Source organism: Plectrocnemia conspersa, unplaced genomic scaffold (assembly GCF_051122295.1).
Source record: "Plectrocnemia conspersa isolate PC_06_02 unplaced genomic scaffold, ASM5112229v1 ptg000011l, whole genome shotgun sequence".
Lineage (NCBI taxonomy): Eukaryota > Metazoa > Arthropoda > Insecta > Trichoptera > Polycentropodidae > Plectrocnemia > Plectrocnemia conspersa.
Window position 1 is genome coordinate 24,064,259 of NW_028277175.1, and position 22,646 is coordinate 24,086,904.

Below are 22,646 nucleotides of genomic sequence, written 5' to 3' on the forward strand. Positions count from 1 at the left end.
TCCTAACGCTGCTAAAATAATGGGACTGAGTTTTAAGAACGAAAAATAATCAAATATCACCTGATTTTTTCGATTAAGGAGAAGTATTTGGTTATTTGAAGGTTACTAAATATATACCATAGTTAAAGAATACTGCGAACTATGTCATCTACGCAAGACAATCCCGCGCAATACAACCCCGCCATTGCCGCGACGATAAAGTCGCGCCGACATTGCCGCGCCAATCAAAATTATAAAATTGAATAAAATGAAAGAAAATGATTTTTTAATTCTAATTATTTTGTTTTGTGGACAGCTCTATCACTAGTGATTCGCTTTTTGAACAGTTAGTCATAGATTGGATGATGCTGGACAGTTACATAATATACCGAAATGAAAATAAATCAATACAATATCATTAAAAAAAGGTTAGGTTGTTTGGTTCTACAGTGAAAGTCGGCGCGAGCGGTAGCGAGACGCCTCCCTTTTCCTATATATATTTGTAATTATTAAAAAATAAAAACCATGTTATAAAATAAATTTTGTTTTGACTTTGCGCGGCTATGACGGCGCGGCTTAGTCAGCGCGGCTTTTTCGGAGTGCCAGTATAATAATAACTGACGGATCGTTGAAGTAAATTGCGTAAAACTTATATTAAAGCCAATGCATAAGCAATAGAGCAGAATTTTTTATTCGTTGTACATCTACAATTGAGCTGTTTTTTGCTTTAAAAAATATTTGTCTCTTTTTATACTATTTATAACGGCCATAGTCATTACAACTATTAACCAAAAAATAAAACAATAAATGCAATAACATTTTGTTATTGCAAAAATTCCAGAAATTATATTGTCCAACTGTAGACTTTCTTAATTTATTAAATTTTTGTATTAATACTAATAAATTGTTATTTTAAATCTGTCTAAATTAATTTATTTTATCAACAATTTTAAAGCATACTGTTTATAAGTAGATAACATTATTTATCGTTTATTTTAATCTTAAATTTTCTGTAAAAATGGCAAGTTTTCCGTATCATACTTTTTATTTTTCTGCTTACTTAGCACGTATATATCACAAATTAAAAAAATATAAGGAGAAATAAATAAAAAAAAGTCGTTAATAAACTGGTTAAAAAGATAAGATAAACCTATATTAGAACTCTTCTCTAAATTAAGTTATTACTCTGATTGCGACTGTAAAAAAATCTTTGCAAAATTATGTAAATAAAAGCGATGTATCAATATATGAATAATAAAAAACAGTTTCATCTTTAACAAATAATAAAAAAAACTCTACTTTAAATTGATTTTTTTAAATACTCTAATATTCAAAACGTCTTATCAACAATATATCAATCAATGCATATTTAAGCAGCTAAAATATCAACTACTTTTACTGATCTAGTTTACTGACTTTCTTAAATTTCGTGTTTTTATTTGGGGAAGAAAAATTATAATGTCTTTTTTATTTAAAAATTATTTAATAATTTTATTTGCTTTCTAAGATTTAATATTATGATTTTTAAGTACGTTTAATCTGATTCAAAATTTTTTTTTTATTTTTTTTTGAGAAATACATAAATACATATTATAAGAACACTTTTGTTTGTTCATAAAATAACATCCAATAACCAATAAACCGATCAACGCCATTCGCGTGGTTTTATTGCGAAAATTTGTATTTACGCAACACGTGTACCGTATAATGAAATTTACAAAGTGAAACATTGTATAAAATTGATTAAGCCATATGTTGATAATAAACATATAAACCAGCACAATAAAAATACTGACATTTTATTTTATACATGCGTCAATCTGCAGTTAATGGAAGTTAAAATTAAATAGAAATATTGATGATCCCTACAACACACTTGTATATAAATTGTCTATAAAATGACATCAAAAATAATAAAATGCGACGACTTGCATTTTTTTAAATTGCTAAGGGGGAAGTCACGTGTAAATCACATTACAATGATAATTGATCTATTTGTAATTACTGCATATTAAATCAATGATTTTATTTTATTAAAAATAATTCAGAAATATATAAGAAATTCTGAATTTCCTAAACGGCTCACGTATTATGATACACATTTAGTATGATGGCACCACCTTAACCCAAATGCTACTTAAAATAAAAATAATTTTATTACGTGTAGAACGTGTTATGTCATACACACTTATTTTTAATTGTGTCGGTAAGCGTTTTATCGTTGCATTTTAACGATTGTACGTAATAATGTTCTCTTTTATGATGAGCAACTTTCAGACGGTGCCCAAACCCCATTCTTCTTCCTTTCCACTGATAAAAATTCCCCCATTCTCCGCTTTCATGCGATGGGGTAAAAACGGGATTTTCTCTTTGTGGCAGCGAACAGAGAAAGAGAACTAAAGAACGAAAGATAGCGAATGTGACGTATTGGCAACGAGAAGGAGGAGATATCTTTTATGTCATTGTGAGTGCGATATTTCGGACGCAAATTGCATCGCTCCACTTAGATAACGCGGTGACAATCGGAAAAAGTGGAGAGTAAACCCAATTTCATTAGATGGATATTTGTTTGCGTGGATGTTTGTGTGTGTTTGGGTAAAGTTTGGGTATTATATAATGTGTTGATGTTATTAAATTAAAGTTTGTCACTCGCAGCAGACGAAGGTGCACTATAAAATTGGGGTTGTTGTTGCGACCTACTTTCAATGTGCGATATATTATTTATGAATACATATATATAAATTTTCGACTGCAGTGTATACTGTACATATGTCTATTGTAAATATATTCGTACAAAAATAATATAATAAATTTGCGTGTGGCTTATTGGTATCATAAGATTACTAACAGCAGTTATGCAATTAAAAATATATTTATTTAGAACTTAATGTTATGAAATATAAAAAAATAAAAAATATTGTGTTTTTATTCAATATTTTAAAAATCGTTAATTCTGACAGAGATAAATTGACACGTTAGGTTTATTTTTTTTAATAACTGGATAATACAAAAATTGTGCTCCAATTATATTTTTAGTAAAAGAAATAAGCTTAAGATAATCTTTTATTATTATTGAAACGTATTATTGGTGGATAACTGCATCTTTAAATTAAGTAGCGATATAACAAGTTTAAATTAAACTGTTTAGGAGAAACATTTTATACAGTTTCTAATATTTATTTTTTTCCAGTTCCTGGCTAAAGCCATTTACCTGGGTATCTATAAACTAGTTCTTACTTTTATTTATTTATTTTTTAGGGCAAAAAAAAAGTAAGAAAAAAAAAACTTTTTGTTTCGTATTAAATTAGCTAGCACTTTTTTTTAAATATTCAGGGTATATTATTTAGGTTTTCAATTTATAATAAATTATACGAAATATTGAAGTTATTTTCTTAGCATTTGAATTAAAAATGTGAAAATTAATTTATTAACTAAACCAAACAATTTACTGTAAAAAAATGGTTTATAACTGTATCAAGATTTTAAGTATTTATTATTATTGTTTTAAAAATAAAATTAGAACAAATATGCAGCAAACTGGTGACTTAATTTAAAAATTCACTAGAAAATAGTGAATCGATAAATATTATTTATTGGTCCAATCACGACTATTACCAACTGAGCACTATTTTTTTTTTTGGTGATATCTATTGCGTTGAAATAGCTGATTTTATGATTTTTTTGTGAACTTACAACAATTTTGTGCTAATTTATAGCTATAGGTGTGTAACCAAATAAAGGAAAGAAAATAATAAAAATCATACACATTAAAAATAATAACTAACCGAATATAATTTACTGCAAAATATCCATAAAAAAATGTTATTAGAACTTTCTCAAACATAAAGTCTCACTCAAAACTCAAAAAAAAAAACCATAGACTTTCTGAGACCATTGAAAATAATCACTATAACTAAACTTGGTATAAATGTTTGTAACCAATAAGTATCGTAAATACAAAAGGAATTGTCTTGCTCAACAAATATCTACTCTAATCAACAAATATCTACTCTAACGTTTGAAAGCAATACAATGAATTATATTTAAAAAGCCATCAGGAACAAATACTAATACTTAGTATAAAATGGCGTACATTAAAGTGTCAGAATTTATAAAACACGGCTTAATTAGTAAAAATATTTTTTTTTATTCGTACAAGCTTCTGTAAAAATGGGTGTAAAATGCTTGGGAGTATGTCACTTTATCAACTCTGTAAAGACTTTACTGCTCCTACTACTTCTTTTGTATTCCACAATGGCGTCTAATACTTTATTTAAATCTCTATATTGCTATAAATAATAAAAATTCATAGCAGCTGATTTACTCTGTATTTTTCAGTCTAATTAAGCACACTAATTACTACCCAAATCAAAAATAAAACTATTTATAAACCCAATTAAAATATATAAAAAATCTTTATGTTGCTGACTAATATTTTTTTCTAATTACCAATTACATAATAATACAAGATCTTACTTCGTATCATTTTTTTAATAAGCCTTGCGACTGTGCATGTTATTATTAATTAGGGGTATGTAAAACAGAAATATATAAAAAAAATCCAAGTTCAACCAAAACTTTCATTAGATTTGCTTCAACTATCTAAAATATATATTTCTAATGATTACTAATTAATTTATTAAATACATCGTTATGAAAATAAATATTTTAACTAAGTAATGCCAATACAACTTCACAACGTGACATATTAGTACATAAATAAGTCAAAAATGCACATGTTATTTAAAATATTAGTTTTACCTTAACAATATTTTCTTAAACATTTATTATATATTTAAAAAAATAGTTAAAAAAGAATAAATATCGAATATCTATAATTCTCGCGCAAGTCGCGCGTTCACTTGTGGAGTTCATTAGATGTATTAAGATTATTGTGCCGTGACTAGGGATTCTGAAGTCTCCGGTTTTTTCGATTCCCGGGACTCGAGACCCAAATTTTCCCAGGATTTCCCGGGACTCGAGACTTTGATAATTTTTCGTATAATCATAAAAAAAAATTATGTTAAAAAATTAACTTATTTTTTACTTTAATTAACTTATTATTATTAACTTTTTTTAATTTATTATTAATTACTTATATTATTTGTGTTAAAGGAACGATAGGTGAAAATTTATTGAAACAATTTAAAAACACTTTATTCGATATTTATTTAAATTTAATTTATTACAATTTTTTTAATCGAAATATTTATATCAATATTAAGTTAAAACCTTCACTTTTTTAAGGAAAAATATGTTTTTAAAAACACCAAGGCGTTTAATGATGAATCACATAGCCTGTTCCTGGTTTTTGTGGCAAATATTACAGATGTAAAAAAAACTCTCTCGCTTTCTGTAGATGTTGGCTTAATTGTAAGCAATGATTTGAATAAAAGCTCTAGATTCGGAGTTCGCTTGATAGTTGAATCTAATATCTGAAACTTCTTTTTAAAGTTGTTTTTTCTATTTCTAGTCGTTGAAATATTTTGGTGGTTCGTGCGACAGAGTTGTGTTGATTTCAAATATTTTTTTTAAAAGGTAATTAACAATAATTTCGGAAGTTAATAAAGTGGCATTTCGACGACTTAGAGCTTCAACTGCCAGTTTTATAGGAGTGAGTACTTCACAAATATTTTCCAATACGTGAATGTTCGATTCATTCCAAATTTGGCCGATGCCAAGATCAATTAATGATTTTCTAATGCAATTTCGTAACTTTCAAAATCTCGAGATCATGGGTAATAAGTAATTCCACCTTATCTTCATATCGAGACATAAATTAAGTTGACATCAAATTTGCTCTTTACATATTTTTGTAAAATTGCCCTTTGGAAAGTCTCGAATCCCGGGTTATTAATTTTTAAATTCTCGGGACTCGAGACAGAAAAAAATCTTTGAATTCTCGGGAATAAATTCCCGGGTTGTCTCGACACAGATTCCCTAGCCGTGACGCATTCCGTATAAAATTAATAAAACACGATTTAATAAAAAATGTTTAGTTTATGTTCGACTATCTAGTATATTTTCTAAAAGACTTTTATTTTTACCGTCGAGCTTTTTCACCCAACTTCGCTATATATCCACACAAATAAATAACATCAACACCTTTGTCACGCGCTACCTTTGATCGTGCGCCCTGTCAATACACAAAAAAGAGAAATATCGTGACATCCTGTAGTACAGTGCGTGCCAAAAAAAAATAGGAAAAACATAAATATATCGGGGTCGCGGATATCGTTCATCTTCGAAGGTCCAAAAGCTTTTTGGTGACAATACGCATTAACCGAAAATAGAACCCGAAAACGTATTCACGTAGCGTTCTAATCTCTGTTCGATAACGGACAGACATACGGACGATTCTTGTGTATAGTATCTGTAGACTGTTACACAATCCGACGTGATGCAGCCTTTGTAAGTTAAATTTGATAGACATCAAAGGGCCGCGCAACTTTTCTGATCGATTGGAGCCGTGAAAGCTTGCGCAAGATAAGCTTGGGCCGTGAGCTATCAGCGCGATTTCAATAGGCGAGCTTTCGCGTGAAACGAACGGATTTCGATTTTTTGTCTTTGTGCATATGTTAGGGATGACCCTAAAAGTGTATTTAGAATATAAATTTAACATATAAAGTTACAAATTCAATAGGACAGATCCTTGATATGACAGCACTTCGCTTAATTGATACTAAAAATGTGTATTAAATAAGATTAAAAATCAGTAATATCAAAATAGTGTATTTTAGAGTCAATACAATATTTGGCGCAAGCTGTAAGCTACAATTGATATTGTGTTTTAAAATTTTTAATACCATACAGAAAAAACGTCTTATATTTATTAGTGATATAGTTGTGGTGTAAGATATTCACTACAATAGTACAAGACGCTCTGTATTTTTAATCTAGTAAACATAAAACTAATATCAAAAATCAAAATAGTAAAGAAAACAATAATTTTATTATTTTATATATTTTAAAGCAAAACTGCGTTTGCGAGCGTATTAAGAGATGGGCCGATATCACTGTTGATTTTCATATATACCCCCGTCTAAATCCTACTCTCACCCCAAACCCCCTGTAAATAAACATACGGAGCGATATTAACGTCGCCATCCCACGACGGCTCCAATTTGGGAAATGGAGCTCCACAATGTGACCGGAGTAGAGGTGGGGGCGAAAGAAAACCTACTTCACGGATAAATGTCTCGCTTGATTTGCTTTCATAACCCGTGTCATCTGCAAAAACACAAAAGAGCGAACCGACGGAAAATTTCAAGAGAAATACTTTTACGACCTTCGTAGGATTGGATCTATGGCCATAGACGCGAATGTTTACATTGGGTATATTTATGTATAATATAGGGTAGATAACGATTGCATTGAGCAATTTTTGTAAAAATACAAAAAGTGGTAGGCAATTTATAAATTCCTAATAAACAAATATGGCTTTCGAAAGTTACAGACGAATAGTTCTTCTAAGTCAAATTCGAGTCCCAATTTAATTTTAAAATTGAGAATTTGATCTGATTCTCAAGAAGTCGTCATTTCCTGATCATGCACATAATGCACAAAGGTTATCACGATTTATAAAAAAGGTGACAAATTGTGCATTTAAAACTATAGACCAGTTGCAGTGTTGTCAGCTCCTGCTAAATTATTTAAAGTAATTATTTTCAGATACTTCTTAAATTATTTTCTTATATTTTTACTGGACCAACAGCGTAGATTTCGTCTCACCCGTTCCACTATTCTTAATCTTCTGTATTTGACCAAAACAGTTGCAAAATCTTTTGATGCAAAAATACAAGTTGATGTCATATATACTGATTTTTATAAGGCTTTTGACATTTGGCATGAGGTATCATTACAAATTTTCGGACTCTGTTCCTCGATATTCCTGACCTATTTTAATGATCGTAGAGAGATCGTAATCTATGACAGCTGATTATTAAGGAATATTTAAGACCTTCAAGACTTTCTCTAGGATTCAATTTATGTCCTCGACGTTTTTCTTTAATCATTATGACATGAGAAATATATAAAATATTTGTTTTATTAAATGAATTGTTTATGCATTACTATTGCATAGATTAGGCGCAAGTGAGCATTCCTCAAAGCAGTGAAAAACCTTTGTAACTCTCTCAGAAAAAATCTAAGATTTATCTTAGGTAAATGTACAAACAATTCGCTTTATTTAACAAAGTATTTAATACATGTACATATCTCTCAAAATATTTTTTTTGTTAAATAGCAACTGAATTTTTATGCAAATGTGCTTTTATTATATATCTGTCCTAAGGTGTTAAAAATTATTTAAATATCATTTATCTTACATTAATGCACAAACAGTTCGTTTTATTTAACAAAGTTTTTATTTAAATGTACATATCTCTCAAAATATTTTTTTGTTTAATAGCACCCGATTTTTATTTATTTTATTAATTTATTGAGCTTTATAATTAATTTTAAAATTGACAAATTTTAACTTATCATATATATCATATAATATAAACAGAAAAAACAATATTTCCTAATTCACAAAGGTGTTTTATTTTATTCTAGGAATATTATTATATAATTGTTTGTCCTAAGAATATTATTATATAAATTAATACCTCCAATTGATTGTCCTAGGAATATTATTATATAAATAAACACATGCGTACATAATTCCCCTAGCCGTACTCGTTTTCTTATACCCAACTATTCTTAAACTTTTTCTATTTCTAGTATTAAAATAATGTACATTTTTATTAATTTATAAATACTTATTAAAATTCTCTGTTAATATATTATTTTCTAACTTATATATAAATACTCATCTTTAATATTTCTTAAACATTTAACCATTTCAATATATCAGTCATACTTTTACAACTAGTAAATATATTTTTATTTAAGACTACTATCAATGCCTTATTTTGTAGTTTTTGCAACATCTAATTTATTTAACATATCTAATATTTTTGCACTATAAGTTATATAAGGCAATATAATATTATAGTAATTTTTTTTTTTATGTTTATTAATTTTTTTTATATATGGAAATGGGCTTTCGTTAAATATCTGTCCTTAGGTGTCAAAAAATTGCATAAATCTCATTTTTATAAAAATATTTTTAAGGTCTGTGAAAGCATTTTGTAATTTTAATAAGCTTTCACTGAAGATATTGAAATAATTTTTGGAGCAAGTGAAAGTTTTCATTACATGTAAATGACGTCTGAAAAAATCTCCTAAGATACTCGGCTTTGTTATGAGGAACGATTTTTACTTTGACGATCTGACAGTTATTCGTGTCCTCTAAAACATCTTAGTTTGCAGCATTCCTAAATCTGGATCTATTTTATGAAATCGCTGAAAAACCTAATTATTCCTCTTAATCAAACACGCTTAGAAAAGTTTTTTAAAATATGTTTTTATATGGTTATTTTATTATAATCTAATATGATATATTTGATTATTATCCCTGAGCATTTTTTACGAGGGTTGTAATAGGATTTATTGAGTTATAGTTGTAGGTCACTAAGTATTCCTTTAATCTAAGGGTGTTATTAACGATCCAACTGTTTTCGAGGAATTTCAGTTCCAGTTTCCGCAACGTTTTCGATAGTCACGATCGCGTCCTCTTCTGAGGCTCAGCAGCCATGAAGTCACCATCCAGCTCCCTAATATTTTGACATTGTTTATTGATCACGAGAAATAAAATTTTATTATTTGTGTTTTCCCTTTTTTTTATATACTGATTATTTATTTTTGCCCATCCATAAAATGTATTTTTTATGATATACCATTCTTTATATTTTGCACATTGTATTTTTTCTTTATACAAGCTAATTACAAAAATATACAAAGGTACATTCAATCCACAATACTGGTTCATAAACATTTTCATTCTTTACAATTGATTAAGTTATACAATAACATAAAAAAAATCATAATACCTAACTAATTAACTTTAATATATAAATAAATTAATAAATTTTGATTTAAAAAGCTTGCCGCAAATAAGGTACTATGGCCAAATTGTACAAAATATATGCAATATCTTAAAAATAATTATAAACACAATAGATTAACATAAAAAAATTGTGTAAGGGTGAAACGATTATATGTATATATTAAATTAATGTTATTTCACGAGATATATTAGTTTTATTTTTCTAGACCAATTACATATATATTTTGCTGCACAATGTTCACAACGGGCGACAATAGACGTACATATATAAAAGCAAGACAGGGGATGTTTATTTTGTATTTTGTATATCGCAATATCTTAACTTGTATTGTGATGGGTATCGCTAGGCGACTTTACGTGCTTTTACAAGGCACAAGGAAATCGTCGATTCCCCAAAAAAAATAAGATATATACACAAGATAAGTATGTCGTATGAATTATTTTCTGGCCGTATTGTGGCCATCTTGAAGAGATAGAGATAACGCTACGATAATATAATATTCTTGAAATGCTATTGTCTTATTATAAAAATATATTTTTATAAATTATAATTTGTGTTTATTAAATTTTGTTAATTATATGTTATCTCGTTTCTTTATGTATCAAAAATATGTTCATGGCCAAACAGTAAAAAGTACATATATGTCAGAAGCACAAAAGTTGGGTTAGGTAGAAAACGGACGCTTTTAACCCACAAGTGGACGTTGATCGACCACTACTAATACGGAACATACATTTTCACTTTGTCGTACAAAAATATCCATTATGTTCGAGAAACCGTCTATAAAGATATACATACAAATGTATAGAGTTCGTATCATATACTTGGCTCTTTTTCTACTAAAATTCATTCTTTATTTATTTATTTAGGTGTTGAGTTTATCAATTAAACCACCTTTTAATTTACAATTAACCGCTCTTCTCGATTTAATAAAAGCAGGCAAAAATCTTTCAGATGTACAAAAACGTGTTTTAAACATCTAAGACAAAAATACAATTTCTTAGTTAAAATGAAAAACTATCGTAAAAAATGCATTTTGCAGATTAAGATAAAGTATTTGCTATCAACCAGAAAAAAAGTATCTATCTTAACCGTCCGAAGAAAGGATAACAACGCCAATTTGTTGAAAAAAAAATATACAGTTTTACCAAGAGCGACAAAAAAAAACTCTTATTTAGGTGGCCATATATGTATATCAATACTGGAACGCAAGGAACCACTAATCCTTTCCTCAGGCCCTTTTTGATACATTCTCTCAGGGATTTTCTTTAAAAACTTTATTGACATTTATATTTGAACATCTACTTGCGAGTTTAGAGTATTAAAACTTTAGGAGCCCTTCAGCTTGGACTTGTTTTTTACAAACTTTAACTAATAGAAAGCCGATACAACTTTAGACCATTGAAAATCGCAGAAGCGGCCGCTTCTCTCTTCACATTTTCTAGCCTAGAACATACCCATAAAAAAATACATACATTTATTTAATGATCGTTTTAATTTATTAATTGCTATCATCACATTATATTTCTTAAACTAAATCAATAATCTAAATATGTAATTATAAAATGTCTTAATACAACGTTTTACAGTGTTTCTTGATTTTTGTTTATCTTGTTATTTTCGGCTTCATATAATGTGTATCTTGTTTGATTGGAATCTTTGGAGCATAGTATATTATATATATTTACTATTATTAGATTGAAACTTTATCTTTTATTTATATTAGATACAATAAATTTATTAGGGTTTCTTATAAATACTTTTCCTTGTGTGCTTGTGCCTCAAATACTAAATTTAAACGTATAAAAGTTTTAGGATATGTAGTTGCGTATCAAAAACAGTAATTAAAGTATTTTGTATTTTATTTTAATTATTCAATATATTTAAAAAAAAAATATGCTTCTAATAAAATGCATTTTATCCAAAATTGAGAAAAGCCATCATAAAAGGACAAAAATAGAGAGAGGCATTATGAAGGGAAAAAACCACGTGGTATTAGCTTTTGCGCTTCGTTTCTTATTCGCAAACCTCTTAGTAAAATTCGAGCCTACGTGAAAACAAATTTTTACAATGCCAACCATCTTTTTTCGCACCGTGATGAATAACGTAAAAAAACTTTCATTACGCTCACGTGTAATCATATTTCTCTTGCGAATGTTGTATTACGTAATGGTGTGAACGTGTTCGCATTGTTGCAGTATTATATTTCGCGTGCTAACATGAAAAAAGAATAGAAAAAAAGAGGCCAAAAATCAGCGACCGGGCGCGCCCCATAAACCAAGTCGCCCGGGGTGATTACTCATATAAATGCGAAGCCCTTCGGTTTCTACTCTACTGGCAACCGCGCATTGAATTTTTATGTAGAGAACACTGCTGTTTCGGTAAAAAGAAAAATAAAATCAGCGTGAATACATAATCAACAAACTAAGGTTTTTTTAATCTGTAGTTTTTGCTTAATAGCGGACATAATTTATTGTAAAAAATATGAGATTTTTTTCGCTTGCATTTTATTATATTATTTTAAGTTAAATTTCATATTTATTCACTTTATATTTTAAAATAGTTTTACTTGGAATTAGATAATAAATATACCATAATAGAAGCATTCATCTATTAGGGTAAGACGGATTTTCGAAAAGCATATGCTAAGAAATAATTTATTGTTAATAGCAAGTGTGATATATAACTAGTGGCGTTGCTAGGGTATGTGCCGTCTGGGACAATCCTTAAAATTGCCGCCCCCCCCCCCATACATTTTTTTGCAGGATTTCTTAAAATTATAAATTGATTATTGTTAAGCTCTTGCTATTCATAGGTTTACATAAATTTTAGTTTATTCAGGGTTAAGAACCACACTAGACGATTCCATCGCGAATATGCCGCCCCCAAGCAAGTGCCGTCCGGGGCGGCCCGCCCCCTCCGTCCCCTCATAGCTTTGTCACTGCCTATAGCTGTAGCCATCTGGCTCCTTAATACGTTAGCTTTGCATTAATACTTTTTCTTATTATATAATATTTCTTTGTATATTGTTTTTCTATTTTTTTTAGTGTGTCAGTGGTAATAATACAATGTATTGATTTTTTATTATTTATTTAAATATAAAAGTAAATAATGTATTTCTCTTCAATAATAAATTAGTTGAAGCAGAACAATTTATACTATATAATATAAAAAATTTAGAATCAGAAAAATAATTTTTGATATTTTTTTTGCTTAGTATTTGTATTTCCTAAATCACTATTTTAGTTTGTCACATGATTGTTTCTAAATATTTTTTATTAGCAAGTTGCCTTCGATTTTCTTAGATACTTTTATATTTATTGTTCTTATAACATATTTATGTTTTTCTCATTTTATTCTTTAACCTAATAAAATATTTTTTTCTACAAATAATAATCGCTACAATAAAAATAAGCATCTAATCTAAAATGTATTTAATCAATGATAATACTTTTATACTAATTAATTGTTTATAGCAAACATACAATATAGAAGAAAAGCTCATCAATAATTAAATATACTACTATATTTCATTTATAGGCAATATATTTATTTTTATGATTGGCCATGTTTCAAGGACAATTATTTAATATTTGTAAATGTATCGTCAATGAAGAATACCCACAATTTAACGATTTCCACACAATAGAAAAAGTCTAGACGAGAAAAATAGCAATATAATAAAATAAAATGTACACAGCTGTCTCCACATGCCCTAAACAAAAAAGGACCTCCGGCGACCCGTCAAACTACCGAATGTTTCAAAACTTCATTCAACAATGTTTTCTTTTTTTTAATCAAAGCTTTTTACGCCGACATTTAGTTTATAACATGTTACGGATAAAAGGGACAAAACATAACACACATTTTGTATAGATTTTCATGAGTAATAAACTAAATAATAGTATTACGAAATTGCTTTCAAAGAATAAAGTTTGTCATGCCTTTAATACAATTCATTTTAAATCGGAGATAGTATGTTTTTATTGATAATACATATGCTTTAATGTTAATAAACAGAATATACAAAATTACGCTAATATGAGTAAATCTCATAACTCTGTTAACTACGTTTACCCAGTCGATTAAGCCAGGCCCTTTCGGCTAATGGCCAATCGAGCGGAAGTTTTTACTGCCGGATACAATCGAATTAATGATTTTTACGATTCTAGCCGAAGGCTACGAGTCTTTCTTCTGCTTCGTTATTATTATTGTCTTCGTTTCGTCTTTCATTAGCGAGATTGGGAGCAGTCTGCGAAGTTGTCGAATTAACATGACAAACGCCCCAATCAAAGTTCCCCTGGATCGGTCTACGCAGACGATTGTTACCAGGGGAGAGTTGTGATAAACAGACGTTTGTAAATTTATCTTATTATTCCTAATTTAATATTTTAAAAATATCTACTACACGTTATTAAACTAATAGTGAAATATCTTATTATAGCAATAATACGCCCAAAATTAGGGTAGGTGAGTAATAAAGTTATCACTCAAGTCAATCCAAAATTAAAGACTAGAGAAATATTTTTTGGACTATATATAATACGTGCGTCATAATCTAATTTGTAATATGAATTTTAATTTAATAACTCATAAGACATATCTGTTTCTAAGACCAAAATCTTTGATAGTGTATAATAAAGAGCTTCTTAAAAATACTATCAAGCATACATAAGAAGCTTTTACGAAGGGAATAGAGTAGTTATCGCCCCAAGTTTCCTCTATAATACTTCGAAGTCTCTCTTGTAAAAAACTCAATTATTCCAAGTTTAAATCAAGTTGTTTTGGTGGATTATAAGTGTCGTGCCACTGAGTGACGTGTGAGATGATAAACTTTAAGAAACTCTGGTCTGTCTGTCACGCATAAAGTACGCGTAAGGAATTAAAGAGGTACCTTTTTTTAATCCTTAAATATAAATTTATACATATATGTATGTACAGTATTGTATAAAGACTAAACCGTGTAATTAACCAAACGATTTTCCGCTTGAAATCACTTTTCAAACAATTTGCTTTTCCAATTCGATGGTCGCGTTTAAGAAATAAATCATTTTAAATATGCTGTTGTTTAATAACTTTTAGTTTTGTTGTTTGTTCTGTAGCTACAATGAAATAATAAATATTATTTATTATACTAAATTTGTATTTTATTCATAATAATTTTAAGCATATTATATGCAGACAGCAAATAGTGAAATTGACTCTCGATAAAATCAAGGAACTTGGTTCAAAAGTTTTATCACATCCACCTAATCATTCAGACCTTCTTCCTTTCGATTACCATGTATGATGATGTGAAAAAGGGACTATCGAAATATTTTATGCTTATGAAATTAAAAAAATTGACCGAGAGGTGGGAGAATGTGATATCTCTCAAAGGAAAGGATATAATTATTTTATGTAAAAATGACATTCATTTATGGATTACCTAATATAAACAAATACTTCATTTCTTTGTTTAATCATACGCTGATTTGAGCCGCGTTATTGTCACTTCTTCAAAATGTTGCAAACATAATTTTCTACATTGATTTTTTCCGCGAAAAAAATTATATATGTTTGCTCTCATATTAATAGATGAATTTTTGAATATGTCTATATTTTTGCACTCGTTGTGCATTAAAGAGATGGTATAAATTGATTTTTAGCTGCTTTATTTAGCTGTCTGATGCAGCAGCAGACTGTCATTAGTCTGTCTACAGTAACCAAGATTGTCAAGTCGGTTAGATGAAAGTTCAGAAACAGGCTTGACTCCACGCCAAAAACAATAATACAATTTTTTTATATTTCGTTCTGTTTTCGAGGAATATTTTTCGCCTTCTGCTCAGTTGCTTTCTTCCTCATGTTCTTGGTCTTTTGAGCACTCAGATCTTAAATACGGATTTAATAAATTAAAGACAAGGCGTTCTTCTGGACCTGATTTAATTCCCGATTTTATTTTGAAGCGTTGCGAAGTCAGTCTCGCTGCTCCTCTAAAATGTATTTATGATCTGATTCTCAAGACATCATCATTTCCTGATCCATGGAAATGCACAAAAGTCACCTGTATTCATAAAAAGGGTGACAAATTATATATTAAAAATAATAGACCAGTCGCAGTGTTGTCAGCTCTGCTAAATTATTTAAAATAATTATTCATAAATATCTCTATAATCATTTTCGGAAAGTTTTGTTAGACCTACAGCACGGGTTTCGTCCTGCCCGTTCCACTGTAACCAACCTTCTGTCGTTTACCAAAACGGTGACAACTTCTCTCGATGCGGGAATTCAAGCAGACATCGTGTATACAGATTTTGAGAAAGCCTTTGACAAAGTTCGTCATAGGTTATTATTAAAAAAATTGTTGAACCTCGGTTGCTTGGATAATTTAACTCGGTTATTCTCGAGCTATTTAAGCAATCGTAGACAGTTTGTAACCTATGGTGGCCGATTGTCAAAAAAAATATTTTAACCTCTTCGGGGGTTCCTCAAGGATCGAATCTGGGCCCTCTGCTTTTTGTGTTATTTATTAATGACATAAATACAGCAATTAAAAATTTAAGTTTTCTTCTGTAGCAGATGATTTAAAATTATATAAATTAATTCGATCTATTGTGGACTCCTTCTCTCTACAAAGTGATTTAGACTCTCTACGAAGATGGGCTTCCGTTAACCGTCTGCCCTTTAGTGTCGGAAAGTGCTATACTGTGTCATTTTCTCGATCCCATTCGCCATCAGATTATTTTTACCATCTAGGTGGTAACATTTTGACTAGAAAAACTTCCACTAAAGATCTCGGAATCACTTTCGAGAGCAAATGGAGGTTCTCTCTCTACACATACACGGCGTCTGTGACAAATCTTTCAAGATACTCGGCTTTGTTATGAGGAATGCCTTTCACTTTGACGATCCGTCAGTTATTCGCATCCTCTATGACACTTTAGTTCGTAGCATTCTTGAATCGGGATCTATAATTTGAAATCCCTAAATAGCCAAATATTCCCTTTTAGTGGAAAAAATTCAAAAAATGTATTTATGATACCTTTACGAAAGGACATTTGGTTATTATCCATACATATATCCTAGCGCCTTTTTTAAGAAGCGTTGGGGTACGATTCGCTAAGTTCTCGCAGAAAGCTGTATGTCACTAAGCATTTTTTCAAATTACTAAAAAGTGCTGTCCACAATCCAGCTATTCTTGAAAAATTCCAGTTTTGGGTTCTGGAACATTTTCGAGAATCACGATCGCGTCCTCTTTTGATGGCCGTTAGGGCTAGGACGTCCGCACTTGCCGACTTGCCTATAGCCGTCCGGCTCCTTAATAGTCTGGCATTACATATTGACTTGTTTAATGTTAGCTACGAGGAGCTGATCCAGTTTGTATTATTTAATTTTGATATTTTAATATATTATGTTATGATTATTATTTTTAAGTATTGTTCTATTAATGTATATATACGTTTTTTTTGTTTTATAAATTTAAAATTTGTTATTGACCATCGTGGCGCATTGAGGTAACCTGTTAGGCCACGATAGTCTTAATTTAATTTAAAATAAATAGAAAAATATCATTTAGAACTTCACTTACATCTATTTTAGTAAATAATTACGGAATTACCTTAAAAATAAACGAGATATTTTGTCAAAAAATTTGGATTCATGAAGTGTTTTATTGCAGTAAAAGCTTGGGAATATTGTTATATAGTATATTTATGTATCACCCAAGGTAAAAAAAGTTAAAAAAAACACTGAATCACTACAACAATTTAAATCATATAAATTTGTTTATAAGTTAGGAATGCCTTCTTAAAAATAACATCAGATATGAACTTTGATACATATCTGTTTTACCACATATTAAAATAAAATATAATATAAATGCAATACTCACCAACTACGTTTAAATGGATGAAATGACTCATATGTGGCGTCGTTGATATTTGACATTCGTAAATACCAGAATCCCTATGCTGAGGATATTTGATCTGCAAAACAAACACACATATTAAATAGCAGATATTTAATAAAGCAAATTTAATTTAAAAAAACAATTTCAAAGTCTCATGCGAAATACGTCGCGTTGTGTTATGTACAATAATAATACGAATACATTTTTTTCCTTCTTGCTTATATATCCATATCTCAAATGTGCGCAAAATTTTATTGTATCACGAAGGTCGGGTTACTCGGCATGTTGTTTTAATGTATCCAAAAAATGTATATTTTTCCCCGGAGCCCAAAGATTCGCGTGCTTGAAATTTTTATCGTAGCCAAGCTCTACGCTCGCGAGCTCTACGAGCAATATCTACATCGTAGCACCGTAAGCTCTCCGAGATTCTTTATTAAAATTCATAAAGTTAGCTCGCCTATTCGTGTGTTTCGCTACGCAACTTGATAGGGAGCCAAGAGAGAAATTGTATTCTAAAATATGAAGCTAGAAATAACATAAAAGCGTGAGAAAACATAGATTAAGAACCATAGAGAACTGCCTGTAACACCTTGAATGATATTCTAAGGTATTGCTTTAACACGTAATAAAATATTATGAGATAAGCTACAAAAATAGTTATGTAACAAACGAAAGAGACCAGATCTTTTTAAGAAGCCTTGTATTTTAAATGGCTTTTTAGTATAATATTTTTTATAAATCATAGAGCAGGGCTTCCTCGCTTTCTAAGTAGAAAAAAATATTACACTTATAAGGCTGTAATGTTTTCTTCTATAGCATTAATAATTCGAGTGACTTAATTTTTGGGTTTTTTAGTAAATACCTATAAGATATTCTTCTTAATAACTCAATACCTCAATACCTAGCTCAATTTTATTTCATGATCACGATATTCATACGTTAGATTTAAAAAATCTATGCAAACCTTATCTGCGATGATTAATTTGTATTAAAATTGTATATTCATTACTAATTATGATCTTTAAGACACAATAGAAATTTAATAAAATTATCTGATTAAAACCCAGATCTTTCAGGTCAATTACCAACAACTCACAGTACTCAGGTGGTAATTATTGTTAAAGATAAAAAAAATAGTAATAAATATTGTATTTATTTAAAAAATGGTATGTATTAAGGATTCTTAAATCTCGGGTTTTTTCGATTCCCGGGACTCGAGACCCAAATTTTTAAAGTCCCGGGAATTCCCGGGACTCGAGACTTTGATTATTTTTCGTATAATCATGAAAAAAAATTATGTTAAAAAATTAACTTATTATTATTAACTTGAAATAACTTATTATTATTTGTGTTATAGGTACGATAAATGAAAATTTATTGAAACAATTTAAAAACATTTTATTCGATATTTATTTAAATTTAATTTATTACAATTTTTTTAATCGAAATATTTATATCAATATTAAGTTAAAACCTTTACTTTTGTAAGGAAAAATATGTTTTTAAAAACACCAAGGCGTTTAATGATGAATCACATAGCCTGTTCCTGGTTTTTGTGGCAAATATTCCAGATGTAGAAAAAACTCTCGCTTTCTGTAGATGTTGGCTTAATTGTAAGCAATGATTTGAATAAAAGCTCTAGATTCGGAGTTCGCTTGATAGTTGAATCTAATATCTGAAACTCCTTTTTAAAGTTGTTTTTTTTTATTTCTAGTCGTTGAAATATTTTGGTGGTTCGTGCGACAGAGTTGTGTTGATTTCAAATATTTTTTTAAAAGGAAATTAACAATAATTTCGGAAGTTAATAAAGTGGCATCTTGACGACTTAGAGCTTCAACTGCCAGTTTTATAGGAGTGAGTACTTCACAAATATTTTCCAATACGTGAATGTTCGATTCATTCCGAATTTGGCCGATGCCAAGATCAATTAATGATTTTCTAATGCAATTTCGTAATTTTCAAAATCTCGAGATCATGGGAAATAAGGAATTTTACCTTGTCTTCATATCGAGACATAAATTAAGCTCGACATCGAATTCGCTCTTTACATATTTTTGTAAAATTGCACTTCGGAAAGTCTCGAGTCCCGGGTTATTAATTTTTAAATTCCCGGGACTCGAGACAGCAAAAAATCTTTGAATTCTCGGGAATAAATTCCCGGGTTGTCTCGACACAGAATCCCTAGTATGTATATAAATCAATAGAAATAATAAATCAGTTTATAGTTAAGTAAATTTCACTAATTTAATAAAATATTATTTATGAAAATATATCAAGCCATATATAGTAAATTACATTTTAAACGTCTAGTTTATTAATTTTTATTTATGAAAAATAAAACAAATATTTCAGTTCATTATAAACAAGAAACACGAATAAAATACTACACAATAAACTTTTTTTCTAAATTTGTACCTATTTGATATTTTAAGTGAAATGTAGTATAATTGCCTTATTAGCTTAATTTTAATGATCTATTTATATTCTTTAACGTTAAAATGTTTGTAATATAATAGATGTTTATTTATTATGAAAATTAATTTGGCGAATACAATGTCTATGTATAAAAGCATACTATTTAATAATAAGAAACATGGATAATTAATTTTAAATAAGAATACAAAAATATAATAAGGTGAAAAAGATTCTGATTATTAAATTATATAGATACATATTACATTTAAAATATTAATTTAGAATTAACCTTTTCAGGTATATTTTATACTTATTTTATTTAATTTAAATATAAATTATATCTTAATATTGAAACAAAGTTTCATAGTCATAATTAATTTATCCAAGCAAATGTGTTTACGTCATATGATTTTATAATCAATATTATTACAAAATTTTAATTTTTGATAAAAATAATATTCAAGATGTATAATTATTCACTTATACGCTTATCATCTCTAAATATTTTTTATTTAAGTTCATAATTTACTTTACACTAATTATAAATTATATAAATCCCTGTATTAAAAAGTAATTACACGTTTTTGCGACAACAAAATGTACAAAAGAAACAAGATTTTTAGCAAAAGAATAAAAATAACTTTTTTCTTATATTTGTAAATAAACAAAGAGGTCGTGTGCGGTGGAGTTTTCTCAAACCCGAGCTTTTGATGTTACAAAATAATATCATATTTTATTTCCAGGAAAAATAATAATATATATGCATGTGTTTCAACTCGACAGGGCTTGTTTATGTATTGTATAAAGATGTATATATATTTAAAAAAATAATATTTACCTGTAACGTCCAGTCTTCTGAATGAGGATTGTGTATTGCTCTAAACCTTTGGTCTGATGTGTAAGTGTAACGACCCACTGTTAGTAGATGGATGTCTCTGTGTCTCACCCAAGAAACTTGCAGTAATATCTGAAACAAATATAAAAATGTTATTGTTATAATAGTAAATATTTAACTTAAGTTCACACAATTACAAAGATACTAACAACTAAGCTAATTGTAAAAGGCGTAAAATATTTCATTAATAAAAGATAAATTTTCAGTATTTTATTTTAAACATTTTATGGTTATAATCTGTGAAAAATAAAAGCTTGTTTAAGCTATTATTATGTGAAGTTGTATTGTAAAATAATAAATATTAAATTAGGAGAAAATAATTTGAGTTAAAAATATTCTTGTTTTTAAATATAAATATATATATACATATTTTTAAATTTATTATTAAGCTGTTAAGTAACTTTAAATTAAAATTTAATAAACTACTATATTTCAGTCATTTTAATCCATTCAGTATTTCTCAAGATAAATATCAAAAATCAAGATTTTTTAAATACAATTTCTTAATTATATTCTCGAAGTGTAGCGTAGTCAATTTTATATTATTAAGACTTGCCTTTGATGAATAAGAATTATACTCACGAGTGTAATTAGCCCTTAATCTTTTAAAACCCTCAAATAACTAAAGAACAAGCAATTAAATTGTTTGAAGAATATTATGTTCAATTAAAGCAAAAATAAATATATAGAATATATTATATATTGTATAAAAAATCACTTTTATTAAAATTAGGGTATAGAGTACCACAATGATATAATTTGAGTTCATTGTTGTATGTAATTGATATTGTGGGTTTTAAGTCCAATTATCTCGAAGCATACATTTGTTGACATTTCTTCTAATATATCCAACACCTAATTTATTTGGTCCGTGAGATATATTTAATAATTCTAAATTATATTAATTTTTTTAATACTTTATACGAATAAATTAATTAGTAAATAAAATTAATATCACGACTAATAGTGTAGCATATTTCTATAATAATGTACATTTATTTATTGATTGCATAAAAACCAATTTAAAAAAAAATTGTTTTATCAAGATAATAAATAATTCTAATGAATTTAAAGATTATAATATGTACCGGTGCTCTGGAATCCCATGGGATACACTTTAGTGTTACACAAGTCTTGGCTACTCAAACGTCTCAGAATAGCAAGTTTCTTATTGCCTCCGCTAAAGTGCATCTCAAACCACTCGGCCTAATTTGGCACTGCTCTTCGCTATCTGTCCCTATCCTCTCCGTCTTCACTTCTCTCTCTCTTTCTCTCGCCCATCATTATTAAAGATCGCCTTCCATAAGTTAGTGTGAGGGCGCCAGCTGGATTTATGAACAGGGATAAACGCGACGGTGCGGGCGCCTCAAACTTTGCCACGAAGAAGTTTACCGTTTACGTGACTGATCTCGGTAATAGTTTTATCATCGGGGTAAAGAAAGTTGGCGGTACGAACACGTCGGCGGGTATTAACGTCCCGTTCGACGTGACGCTCAAGGACGTCCCACGTCCGCAC

General features: G+C 28.9%; 1 protein-coding gene across 4 annotated transcripts in view; it reads right to left on the minus strand.

The window, feature by feature from the left end:
• The window catches only part of LOC148230056 (neurotrimin-like), a 521,584-nt gene that overhangs the window by 15,101 nt on the left and 483,837 nt on the right, over positions 1–22,646 (minus strand). For all 4 annotated transcript variants that reach the window (XM_088197575.1, XM_088197572.1, XM_088197574.1 and 1 more), the window contains 2 exons: positions 21,074–21,202; positions 17,803–17,896 (listed from right to left, as the gene is read on the minus strand). In XM_088197575.1, the coding sequence (XP_088053701.1) occupies positions 17,803–17,896; positions 21,074–21,202 (223 nt within the window). The remainder of the gene's footprint in view (positions 1–17,802; positions 17,897–21,073; positions 21,203–22,646) is intronic.